Source organism: Miniopterus schreibersii, assembly GCF_964146895.1.
Source record: "Miniopterus schreibersii genome assembly, chromosome: 21".
Classification (NCBI taxonomy): Eukaryota; Metazoa; Chordata; class Mammalia; order Chiroptera; family Miniopteridae; genus Miniopterus; species Miniopterus schreibersii.
This window is the reverse complement of record NC_138123.1, coordinates 73,258-86,132: the sequence shown is the minus strand read 5'-3', so window position 1 is coordinate 86,132 and position 12,875 is coordinate 73,258. Positions and strand designations below refer to the sequence as shown.

Genomic DNA, 12,875 nt, shown 5'->3' with positions numbered 1-12,875 from the left:
ATCCGCATGCAGCGAGGGAGTGCCTGGGTCCTCAAAATACAATGTCAGGATGTTATACTAAAACAAAAACAAGCAAAACTGATAGTGTATTGCTTAGAGCAGTGATTTTCAACAGGTGTGCTGCAAGAGTTTTTAAAACGTGCAATAGCTGACTATTGAGTCAGGGGCACTGACCTCCTTTCCCTTAGATTGTCAAAAAGGTGACAACAGGCAACGCAACAATCCAGTGTGAATGAGTCAAAATCATACCTTTTTTTGTCCGATCTGCAAAAAATACAATATATTTTTTGGTGTGTTGCAGAATTTTAGTAATTAGTTTATGTGCTGTGAGAGGAAAGAGGCTGAAAATTGCCGTCTTAGAGAAACACATATTGGTGATTGTAAAAACTGTTGAGACTTTTCAAGCAAGGGATACAAAGCCCAGCGCAGTGGGTCCCTAGTGGGGAAGAGCAGAGGGCCGTCCTGGTTTTCCCTAGTCTGGCTTGCTCTGCCCTGCAGCCGGTGCCCTGGGCACAGCAGGGGTGAGCCTGCAAAATCCGGAAGGTGGCTGCCACACAGCCAGAGCCGCATTCCAGGGACTGGAGGGTCACGTCCCCTGCTCTGGGTAGCTGCTCTGTCATTAGTGCAGATCATTGGTATCTGAGTGGAACCATATGGTTTTGGGACCCAGAAAAGTTCCATTTAAACCACAGCCCCAGCACTCCCAGCCCCTGAGCAAATAAGCTGAATTTTCACTGAACTGCTGAGGGGGTGGGGTCCTGTGTCTGTCAGCCAGACAGGCCACTGCAGCCTGCCTTCTTCCCTAGACTCTGGCCTACGGGGACATGAACCACGAGTGGATCGGGAACGAGTGGCTGCCCAGCCTGGGGCTGCCCCAGTACCGCAGCTACTTCATGGAGTGCCTGGTGGATGCGCGCATGCTGGACCACCTGACCAAGAAGGACCTGCGGGTGCACCTGAAGATGGTGGACAGCTTCCACCGGTAAGCAGGGCGGGGCCGGCCACCTCCAGACAAGTCCCTCCTGCTCTGGGCTCTGTCTTCAGGATAGAGGCGCCCCATCTTTTTCTGTGGCCCGTTCTGGGTGGTAACAGCTCCCTCTTGCAAAAGCTGAATTCTCTCCTGTTCAACCCTTAAGACACAAAAAGTCGTATCTCTTTAGTTTCACTTTCTTGGAGGTCTCTCCCAGGGCTGGATTCTCTGTTTACCCTGAGAAGACTCGACAGAACCCAGCATTTAGGTTAGGTGACTGATTCCTTCTGAGTTGGAGGAAAGGTCTTTCTGAGTGCTTGCCCTGCTGGTGTCCCAGATCTGAGCCTCGCAGCTCTTGACCCACCTTCTCTTCTATAGGACGGTATCCAGCCCTCCCCTCCTGTTTGCTGAAAATATCTTCTGTTCAAAGGTGTCTGCTGTGGAGGTCCCAAATTGGCAGCCCGTGGGCAAGATTTGGCCCACAGATGTGTTTTATTTGGCCCACATGGTATTTTAAAAATTAAGTATTTAGTTGCCAGTTTTTAAGCACTAGGAAATTTTACACAGAATTTTGCATGTCTGGCTCCTCAAAAACTGAAAGGTCTATTGACACTTGCAGCATGGACACAACCAGCTGGAGCTGGATAGGGCAGCCCCCTGAGGTGTAGGTGCTCTCCGGCCCCCAAAGCCCCTCCAGTCCCCCCAGCCAGCTCTCGCCCATTTGAAATATGTGTGCCTGGCCCCAGGAGGCATTTGGGTTGGAGAACAGGTGGCTGGAAATGTTTTGAGGAGTGGTAGGTTTTCGGAAGTCCTTTCTAGCACTAGCTTCAGGCTGCACAGGCCTGTAGTTCCTGGAAGGGGTGTCTCTGAGCTGTGAGGCAGAAGGTCTGGGGGAGCTGAGGGCCAGAGGAGGGAGCTGTCTGCCCAATCTAACCTCACAAAGCAATGGCCTCAATAGTAGAGTGAAGAGAAGTTGGGGTTGGCAGAGTTTCTCTCCCGTTCCTCAGCCTCACAGATGATGGCACCCAGAGGCTATGAGACAGTGCCGTTCAGGTTAAGGAGGGGCAGCCACGCTGATCACTGCCCCGAGAGGTAGTGAGTTCTCCATCACCAGAGGGCCGAGGCACAGGTGTCCTGACTCCTGCATTAGGTGGGCTCTTGGTGTGATGGCCTCTTGGGTCCCATCTAACCCACAGCTTCTGTGGTTCTTGATTATTGGTTGTCATTTAGCAAGTGCTCCAGAGTGCTCCCTGTGCACCTGCTACATTGTAAGTGCTTTCAGTCCTTCCCGTGAATTACTGTTTTAGTCATTAAGCATTTATGATGTGCACTGTGTGCCAGGCACTGTTTAGGAGGTTGAGATCCATCAGGGAACAAAAAAGTTTCTCACCCTCATGGAGCTTTCGTGCTAACTGGCAGGCTACATCATAGGTATCAAGAGGTGATAGGAAAAAATTAGAACCGGGTGGAGGGGCTGGGAGTGTGGCCTGGGGGTGGTGATGGTCATATAGTCAGGTGGGCATGGGGACATTTGAGCAAAGATATAAAGCAGCAGACTGGGGAGAGTGGTCCAGGCAGCAGAACAGCCAGTGCAAAGGCCCTGAGGCCTGTGGCAGCCAGGCAGGGATGTCAGTGCCCCTGCAGCCAAGGGACAGAGCATGCAGCCAGGGAGCTCAGACGACGGTGTAGGAAGATCCCACAGCATCTGTGGGCTTTTGTGAGGAGTCGAGTGAAATGGAACACAAAAGGCATCTTGTTTATGCTTTTCCCATGACCAGTGGGCAGCCAGGTCTTTGTCACTCAGTTTCTGGAGAGGGAGGGATGTGCTGCTTTCCTTGTGAGAACCTTCCTTTCGTGTGAGGCCCATGCCGGGCTAGGGCTAGGGGAGGATAGACGTGGGGAGGCAGAGAGGGAAGTGGCCTTGGTGGGTCGTGTGCAGGCGAGGAGCAGAGTGGGCTGGGGGCTGTTTGTGTTGGAGGATGTGGGTGTGGACATGGGGCAGATTGGCCAGAACGTGGCCCCTGAGGCTGTGGTGGCTGGGGGGGGGGGGCTGTGCCTGCAGAACCAGCCTTCAGTACGGCATCATGTGTCTGAAGAGGCTCAATTACGACCGGAAGGAGCTGGAGAAGAGGCGGGAGGAAAGCCAGCACGAGATCAGGGGTGAGCGTGTTGCCTCTAGGCCCTCCTCTGAAGGTACAAGGAGCTGGGGGTGGGGTGGGGTGCAGGGTCCTCCCTCCAAAGCTGAGAGGGAAGGAGTGGGGGCTCCAGGACTGAGGAGGGAGATGTGGTGCATGCCCGCAGGATCCTGCCACCTGATGGGGAAGGAGCCCTGGCCCTGTGGCCGTCACCCCCACACCATACACTGGCACCACTCGGACTATTGCAGGGAGTCCCCAGGACTGCACTGTGGACTGGCGTTAGGCTGGAGCTTGTGGTCTGGGTGGGGCTGGACAAAAAGGAGACCTCAAAGGCAGAAAGAGGAAGCCCTTGCAGCCCAGGGCTCTGGGGAGAAGGCAGGAGCCCGCTGTCCTGACCCTGAGCCCTGCAGGCTGGCAGGGACAGAGCAGAATGGGGCTGGTGCCCAGGAGCCTGGTGCCAGGGAGGAAAGAGGGGGCCACACATGGTGGGGAACTGAGAGCAGGGAAGGCTGGGCTCTGGCCTGGGGAGCCCCACCTCTGCCCATTTGGCTCTTTCTGCTCTTCCTCTTTCCGCCTCCAGACGTGCTGGTCTGGACCAACGAGCAGGTGGTGCACTGGGTGCAGTCCATCGGGCTTCGGGACTATGCAGGGAACCTGCAGGAGAGCGGTGTGCATGGTGCCCTGCTGGCCCTGGACGAGAACTTTGACCACAACACGCTGGCCCTGGTCCTGCAGATCCCCACACAGAACACCCAGGTGGGCATCTCTGGTGTCAGGGACCCCAGCTTACTCACCCCAGTCCTCCTCTTCCTCCTGCACAGGCTTAGAGAGTGTGGAGGGTTCTTCTGGGACCGGACCCCAGGGGATCACCACGTCCCCACACCTCCAGGTGGTCCCTGGGAGTCACCAAGCCCCCAGGAACAGGCGTGCTTCCCACACGGAGTGCCTGGCACCGTGCCGATCCCTCAGGCACCGTCCTCTCCTGCCTACCTGTTCCTCAGCATGGTTTCCTGACCCGATCTCTTAGATGACAACTAGCCCTGGGGCCCGAAGGTCCACTCCGTAAATTACACGTCTTCACTGTCCTGGGAATGCCATCCAAGAATATATCTAAACTCTCTTGAACCTACTTGTGTTCGGCTTTCTCCCTTCCTGTGGATAATGGACTCTAGACATACTACCTCTGTGCAAAGTATTTTCTGATTTTATTTGTCCTAAAAATGCCCTGGGGAGCCCTGGGGAAGAGAACAACCTCTGCCCAGTCTTGTAGGTTTGGGAGCATTTTTTTTTTTTTAAAGTTTCTTTATCTTTATCGTTGAAAGTATTACAGATGTCCCCTTTTTACCCCCATTGATCCCCTCCACTTCGCATCCATCCCACCCCCAGGCCTTCCCCAACTAGTGTCTGTGTCCGTGGGTTATGCTTCTAAACGTATAAGTTCTTTGATTAATCCCCCCCCCCCGCCCCGAGATCCCTCAGTCTGCTCCATGTTTCCATGTCTCTGGATCTACTTTGTTCATTAGTTTATTTTGTTTATTATATTCCACATATAAGTGCAATCATGTGGTACTTTTGTCTTTCTCTGCCTAGCTTATCTCACTTAGCATAATTTTCTCCAGGTCCCTCCATACTGCCCCAAAGGAGAAGAGATCCTTCTTTTTTTTTTTTTTTTTAAATATATCTTTATTGATTTCAGAGAGAGGAAAGGAGAGGGAGAGAGAGAGAGATAGAAACATCAATGACGAGAGAGTCATTGATCGGCTGCAGCCCGCAACCCGGGCATGTGCCCTGACCGGGAATCAAACCCTGATCGCCTGGATCCTAGGTTGACGCTCAAGCGCTGAGCCACACCCGGCCGGGCAAGATCCTTCTTCTTTACAGCTGCGTAGTATTCCATGGTGTGAATGTGCCACAGCTTTTTTATCCACTCATCTAGTGATGGGCACTTGGGCTGTTTCCAGATCTTAGCTATTGTAAACTGCGCTGCTATGAACATCGGGGTGCATATGTTCTTTCTGATTAGTGTTTCAGGTTTCTTAGGGTATATTCCTAAAAGTGGGATCCCTAGGCCAAATGGCAAGTCAATTTTTAATCTTTCGAGGAACCTCCACAGTGGCTGCCCCAGTCTGCATTCCCACCAGCAGTGCACCAGGGTCCCCTTTCTCCACACCCTCGCCAGCACGAGTCATTTGTTGATTGGTTGATGGTGCCATTCTGACAGGTGTGAGGTGACACCTCATTGTGGTTTTAATTTGCATCTCTCTGATGATGAACGGCACGTGTCTCTTGGCCATCTGTATTTCCTCTTTAGAGAAGTGTCTATTCAGGTCCTCTGCCCACTTTTTAATTGGATTGTTTGTCTTCTTGTTAAGTTGTATGAGTTCCCTATATAGTTTGGATAGGGGGGATGTTTCATTTACCAGCTCTCAGCTTTTGTGATTTCATAACTCCGGTTGTGTTGCCTCTGGCCCCAAGTCCTTGTCTCTGTGGACTCTAAATTCCTTTAGCCTTTCCTCATATAGGCTCCCTCCTGCCCTGATCACTTTAGCCGCCCTTGTCTGGACAGAGTGCAGCTGTCAGGTCTCTTGAAATTCAGCCCCAGAGCCCCAGAGCCGCACGAGCCATTCTGGCAGCAGATGTGTTTTGGCTGGTGTGAGGGGAGGGCTCTATTGTCTTGGAATTCTGGGTAGGGGGTCGCCTTTTGGGGGTGATGGCAGCACACGGGGCTAGGGTGTCCACTAGGCTCTCTGCAGTCACAGTGGATAGCGCAGACCCCTTGTTCTCTAAGGAGAGCTTGGATTTCCCCCGAGATGTGTTTTTTCTCTATTTGCTCACCTCCGGCCTGGTCTGCAGCTCCCTTCCCACAATCTTGTGAGATGTTTCCAGTTTGAGTGTGGTTCTCACGGTTGTTGCCCAGAGGAGAGGGCCGTCCCTCCCAGTCACTTAGAAAAGTCTTACGTTCCCAGTCTTCCCTGAACAATGTGGTGATGGTTTTCACCTGAGTTCTCCACCTGTGGTTTCTCGTCTCTGCATCACCCCTTTTTGTGGACGGGATTCACCCGAGAGCAGGAGCAGGGTCCAGCCTGTGCTCAGCCTTCTTACTCTCCTGACGCTGTCATGGCTCAGCTATTGGGGAGGTGGGATCCAAACCAGTAGGAATCCTTTGTTAAAAATGGTTATAATATCTAGTGGCATTTTTGAAAACTTGCTTATTTCTGGCATTTCCCAAGACTCGCAGAGATCAGCCCAGGGCCACCAAACCTATGACTGAGCCACCTTCCCAAGTTAAGTTTTTGATGTGGGGCCTTGTGAAATATATTCCCTTAACCTAAATAAGTTAAATCCTTACTACCCATGGCCTACATGCTCATTTATCCCGTCCCCCCGAAAGGCATGGTTTTCACTTAATATAAAATGTGGGTTTTTCCCCAATAAGTGAAGCCTGTCCTTCTATTTGTCCTGTGACCATACTTTTAAAAAAGTTAGTTTTCTAATTTGCTCTCTAGGAAAGAGCCCCGGCTCACAAGTCATTTGACTTATAAGAGGACACTGAGGTTTGTGTGAAGGGGCGGGTCAGTTAGTGGGTTAAATGCCCTGAAACCCCATGTCTGCCCTTGGACTTGAACCCCTAGGAAGCAGGTGACAGACAGAGGGCACAAAGCCCACTAACTGCAGCCCCCCCCTCCCCTTACCTGTGGTCTCCAGGCACGCCAGGTGATGGAGAGAGAGTTCAACAACCTGCTGGCCTTGGGCACAGACCGGAAGCTGGATGATGTGAGTGCCTGCCATGAACTAGGGGCCTTGGGATTGGGTCATTGTTGGTTCTTAATGCCCATCAGAGACGCCTGACGTGCCACCCCACCAGGTCCCTGAGGACAGCTCACTTTCCTGTCCCCAACCTCATGTGCCCTTGCCTATCAGGTCTGCCTTAGCTTCTTGGTTCCGGACAAGTTACGGAAGACCCCGGACTGTGGGTCCTCCGTCTTCACTGTGCTTCGTGCAGCAGGCCCCCGATGCTGGACTGCTGGCCTCTGAGCCACCTTAGTGCTTCCTTCTTCTTTGGGCTAAACCGGCCTGTGTGGGGTGACCGCTCTGCCTCAGCAGACAGGACATGTGAGACACCAGGACTGACTTGTGGAGGGCTTTTCTGCACGGGGTACCCTGGAATTTGGAGTGTGTTGTTAACAAACACGTATATCCACACATATGTGTAGTATACGTGTGTGTGTGTGTGTTCCAGTCGAGGAGGTAGACTGTCGGACACCACTCTCAGAGATCTAATCTCCCCAGTGCCCTGCACTGTGAGCCCTCCTGTTCACCCCACACACCTGGGGTCATGACCGTACCTGACAGGCGAGTTGTGGCAGAGCAGGGCTGAGCTCTCCCCTGCATCCCACGCCTCCAGAAGTGTGTGCACCTGTCTGCCCAGAGCTGCTAAGTGGGTGACGTCAGGTGGCAGCTCCATGGGTCTCTGGGATGCATCTGGGTGGGGCTGAAGAGGACTGGTTCTCACTGCTTAGAGTAGATGGTGGTACTGGTGGTCGTGGGCACAGGAGAGGTCCATCAGCAGCAACCTGGAGCATCTCGGCAACTGTTCTCTCCATTAATTCTGGTTCTCAGTTTCCCCTCTCAGGCTCCAAGGCCCTAGAAGGCTGCATCCAATTCTCCACCTGCCGGGAGAGCAGGACTCAGGAAATGAGCAGTGCCGCGGGGAGAGCATGAGACTCTAGGGGACGGGAGGAATATGGAATCCTTAAGGTTGGCTTAAGGTGGAAACGAGATGGGGGAGCAAGGCTGTGGGCTCGGTAAAGGGCACAGAAATGACAGGAAAATTAACTCAGGGATGGGACGCCTACACAGGAAGCCAGCTGCCATCTGTTCACTCAACAGTACTTACTGAGTGCCTGCAGTGTCCTGGGCACGAGCGGGGGCCAGGGAGGCACTGATCGAAAGATCAGTCTCTGTCCCATGGAATAAAGAATTTGAAAGCAGGGAGAGGTTAATGATATAGTCTCAGAAGTACATGTGAAAATGCTACTAGGCCCAGGGCTGAGACAGAGGCATGTGGTGCTAAGAACGAATGGGGCATTTGGCCCACTTGGGGTGTAAACAACAGACCCTAGGAGGGGCTGAGTGGGTTGTTGAGGTGACACATGGTGGCAGCACAGGGCGGAGGACATTGGGCTCTGTGCACAGGGGCATCCTGGGGTTACCTCCCCGGTACCCTTTGGCAGAGGTGGTTATTTTGGAGAAGAGGCTGGTGTTGGGGAGGGCAGAGCAGGGCTTCCCACCCATCCTTAGGAGCCTGCCTTTCACTGCCTCGCTGCCTGATCCGTTACTCAGTGTCCCTGATCCCGTTGGGTGGGCAGTCTGGGGAGAGTGGATTGTTACTCCTGCTTGAGAGACAAGGAAACAGGCAGCTCAGGGTCACTCAGAAGCCAGGTCTGACTCCTGACCCTCCTGAGGTCTCAGAAGGGAGGGGTGGGGTGGGGGCTGCCTGGCGACCACGTCCACGGGTGACACGGACGGGAGGCACACTTGAAAGGTCATGGGGTGTTCCAAGCCCAGTTTGAGGTGACTGGGGTGGGCAGGGAGATGGTTCAACTGCGTGATGGCGACAGATCCCATCAGAGGGGCCCCTCCCTCCGAGAGACAGAGACTTTCAGTTGCAAGGCAGCCACCCGCTAGAACCAGCCGTGACTGTCCGCCCGGGCAGGGAGTGGAGGTGGCATTTCCTGTGTCCCCACTGCAGGGGGAGGACAAGGTGTTCCGCCGTGCACCCTCCTGGAGGAAGCGCTTCCGGCCGCGGGACCTCTCGGGGGGCATGCTCAGCGTGTCCACCCTGGGGTCCCTGCAGCCTCCACTAGCCCCTCCGAAGAAGATCGCGCCTGAAGGTGAGTGACGGGCTGGACACCCAGCTTGCCCCCTGACGCTGCACTGACCCTGCTGTGGCTGTGGCCGTGGCAGCCCAAGCGTGAGCGCTCACACTAACCGCCGCCCTGTGTGTTCTCCGGGCTGCTGACTTCTCCCAGCCCGGACAGCCGGGGCGCAGAGACCAGAGACCTCCACGGTGCGGACCTACTCCTGCTGACCCCTCCCCGGGTCTGGGGTCTGGCTAGTGTGCCCGTGGCGGTGGGTAAGTGGGCCAGGCCCAGCCCTGAGCCCTCCCTGCAGCCTCCCTGCTCCTCCTGGCTGGCTCTGGCCCCGCTCTGCTGCATCTGGCCTGGTGCTCATGCTTGCTAGCCAGTACCCTGCAACCCTGCTCTCCCGCCTCAGGGCACTGACTCTGCTCACTGCCAACGCCTGTCTCTCTCTTTCTTTCTTTCTCTCTCTCTCCCTCTCCCTCTCTCAGCTCACTCCCACTATCTCTATGGACACATGCTCTCTGCCTTCCGGGACTAGCCAGGCCCCAGGGTTCCACAGGCTCCCGCCAGCCCGGACCCCTCCTGCTCAACCCCTTCCTCCCATGGCTCCCAGCCTCCTCGGTGACTCTCCAGTTTTCCTGGATCTCAGAATATATTTGCCCACCCACTTGGGAGTCCACTCCCCCAGTCCCCCACATATTCTTTGTCGTTTCCTGTGGATGTGGCTGGTCCTCCTGCAGTTGTGCAGATTCTGCAGGAGGCAGAAGACGGAGCCCTGGCAGGTGTGACTTCACCTCCTTCCTGGTCCTGGCCTGGTCTGGACTTTGACCTCCGACCTCCATGGGAGACCAGGACACTGCCCAGGGCTGGGACAGCCTTGGCAAGAAAAGGGCACTTCGGACCCTGCCGAATTTGGGCTGTTTGGCCTTCTGGTCCCTGTCCCTGTCCTGGCTGTGCCCAAATGGCTGGACATCTGTGGCTTCTGCCTCCAGGATGACCTGCGGGCTGAAGGGCTGCAGAAGGCCTGTCCTCCTGGGATGGTGAAGATGGGAGGAGGTCCCAGGCCCTGGCTTAAGCTGAATTCCAAGTGTGAAATTGAGAAGAATCTGAGAGAAATGGGCCCCTGAGGTTTGGGCCAAGGGTCCAGTGGGGAAACTCTCAGCCCCCCACTCAGTGAGGTGCAGGCTGGCCAGCGGGAGAAGAGCCAGAGATCTGTGTTGGCCTCTCCCGTAAAGGGCGTGGGGATGTCTCTGGCCTAGTGTGGGATGGAGCTGCTGCTGGTCTGAGGGGATGGAGTCTGTGGCCCTTAGCTCTGGGCAGAACAGAGCTAAGCAACCAGGCACTGCCAGCTCTGCTCCCCGCACCCTGCCCCCTTGGCCCATTCTGTAGTAATTCCAGCCTGTAGCAGTGCTCCTGATGGTGGGTTGAATATTCATTGACCTCAGTATCAGGTTTGGTAGAAAGGTCACTCCCCGGAAACCCTCTTCCTCACCCATTCCTCACGCTGCCGAGGTGCCTGACAGTACTTGGGACTGGAGTTCAGGAACCCAGGGCTTCATCCAAGTGAGAGTGGAGGCAGGTGTGTGCAGGGGCCACACTTCCCTGAAGGTGTCTGAGTGGCTGATTTGTAACCTTATAGACCTGGGTTTGAGTGAGGCTGGGCTAGCCGGTGGGGCAGTGCCAGGGCTCAGTGCCTGGGCCACCTCTCAGCAGAGGAGAGGTCCCCGTGCTGGGCTGGGTGGCTCCCCACATGCCCTGCCCTCCCTGTGCATCAGCCACTGCAGAGATGAGTGGGATGGGGAGAGAAAGCCCCTGTCCCTGGGTGATGGACATGAGGTAATGGAGAAACCCCACACCCCTAGGTTGGTGGAATTGGGGACCACAAGGCCATATTACTCTGTCAGGGGACCTGATGGGCTAGTAAGCAGCAGCTGGTGGGACGCAGGTCCCTTCAGGGCATCTTGGAATATTTCAGGGAGGTGATGAAGGAGAGAGACCTCTGGTCAGTGACGGGAGGCTGTTGTCTGTTGACCAGACTAGACCACTGCCTTGGTCAGTCTATGTATTTGCAGAGTCACCAGTGGCCTGAACCCCTCACCAGTCTCCTGTGTCTTATCAGGCCCCTGCTCAGAGCTGTGCGGGCTCAGGGTATCAGGAGGGTGTGTGTGCGTGTGTGTGCGTGTGTGTGCGTGTGCGTGTGTGTGTGCGTGTGTGTGTGTGTGTGCACGTGCACGAGCGCGCACCAATAAACAGCCTGGTTTTAAGACAACTTAAAAATGGCTCTGGTCCTTTTCAACTTGGAGCTCAGCTGACGTGTCCATGTTCCTCCCCAGTCCTAAGGGCGGTAACCTGGGAAGTGAGGATCAGAGCTGTAAGAACTAGTAGCTGGGAACCTTCTGTTTGCTCACATAACCACAGGCTTGAGGGAGATGACTGTTTGGGTTGCTGGTGCCCCAGGGGTGGGGGAGGAGGGGCTGATACCTCCCCTTCCCAGTAATTATTTTTCCTTCCAGCCTGATTCCCCAAAGGCTACTATTTGGCAATGTTTGATTAACCCAGTTTGGTCTATTGTAGGAGCTTCCACTGGAGGCCAGAACTTAAGCTGATTTCCCTAAAGAACCACTCTCATTATTCATTAACCCTTATCTGTAATGCAATTGTGGAGGCTAAGCTTTCATTAGTTTAGGAAAGTCCCTGGGCTTCGGTGACAGCTGAAGCTGGCAGAGCCTGCCCTCACCTGTGGAGCCCAGCAGCTCCTTTCTCCTGGTGGGAAGCAAATATGTAGGCAGTGGCCACCGGGCCATAGCTGGCACCACCAACCCTGATAGCCGTTGCTCAGGACTGTTCATTCTTAGCAGGTTATGAAAATGAACTTCAGTTTCCAACTGACATGGTAACTGAAGAGGAATGATGTAAAAATGCATCCAGCAGCCCCAGAACCTACCAGCTCCTTAAGGGCCGGAGGAGACCCTCCTTACCCCAAAGGCCAGTGAGTCAGGGAGGCCGAGTCTTGGAAATGGCCCAGGTGTTCCCTTCAGCCCTTCCCAGAAGGTCAGGCTGGAAACACTGTGATGCAAACGCAGAAGAAAACCCCACATGCAGGGCAGGGCAGGTCGGCCCACCTGTGATTCCCAGCAGGCCCAGCCCTGACGCTCTCCCCACCGGGCCTGAGCCCCAGAGTGGGGCCTCCTTGTTTTATGCAGAGTTTCTGGGGAAACCCTGGGGGCTGCATGTAATGATTCTGAAATTTGCAATAAATCAGACACTTAACCTGAAACAGTTGGAATTAATAAAGTTTTTAGTGTGTGCTCGTGGTCCACTGAAATTCTAGCTCCTGATGCCTCCCCAGCTGACCCTCAGGTGATGTCTAGAATCCTCGGAAAGCAGCAGCCTCTGCATCTCCTTTCGTTGCTCTTGGTGAGCCCCCACCCCTGCCCCCCAGCTGCATCTCCTTCATCCTCTGAGCTGCAGACTGGGGCACAATCCCCTTCTGCCTGGTGAATGGAGGGCTGTGGTGGACAGACAGTGTCTGACTCCGGTCAGCCTGATTTGGTCATTTCCCACTTCCCTACGTGCTCCTGGGACAGTTACACCAGAGGAGAGGTAGGGATTAGGGAGGGAAGCCCACGCATTCCAGCTGCGCCCCTGTGCCAGGCATGTGCTCAGTTAATCCGAGGACCTGGTGGGATGTCAAGTGAGTGCCCAGTGTCATGAATCAGAGGGTGATGGACCCTCAGCAGGGTGCCTTGCACCTGGCCTGTGGACCAGACCTGGCTTCCTCTGAAGTAGCAGAAAGAGCAGGGGTCTCAGGGCCTGGTGACCACCAGCAGCAGGGCCTTGGAAGCCCATCCCTGGGGGTGTATGGACTGAGGGGGAGGGGGAGGAGCAGCAAGCACCCCTCTG

The 12,875-nt window shown here is 54.9% G+C and overlaps 1 protein-coding gene across 6 annotated transcripts in view; it reads left to right on the top strand.

Annotated features, from left to right (window-relative positions):
- Positions 1-12,279, top strand: part of PPFIA4 (PTPRF interacting protein alpha 4) — a 33,420-nt gene extending 21,141 nt beyond the window's left edge. For 2 of the 6 annotated variants that reach the window (XM_081124140.1, XM_081124138.1), the window contains exons 24-29: positions 807-982; positions 3,033-3,130; positions 3,689-3,864; positions 6,814-6,882; positions 8,861-9,002; positions 9,461-12,279. In XM_081124140.1, the coding sequence (XP_080980266.1) occupies positions 807-982; positions 3,033-3,130; positions 3,689-3,864; positions 6,814-6,882; positions 8,861-9,002; positions 9,461-9,510 (711 nt within the window). In that variant the 3' untranslated portion in view covers positions 9,511-12,279. Of the gene's footprint in view, positions 1-806; positions 983-3,032; positions 3,131-3,271; positions 3,865-6,813; positions 6,883-8,860; positions 9,003-9,140 lie in introns of all 6 variants that reach the window. The other 4 variants (XM_081124141.1, XM_081124139.1, XM_081124137.1 and 1 more) reach the window with 3 other exon arrangements.
- The last annotated feature ends 596 nt before the right edge of the window (positions 12,280-12,875 follow it).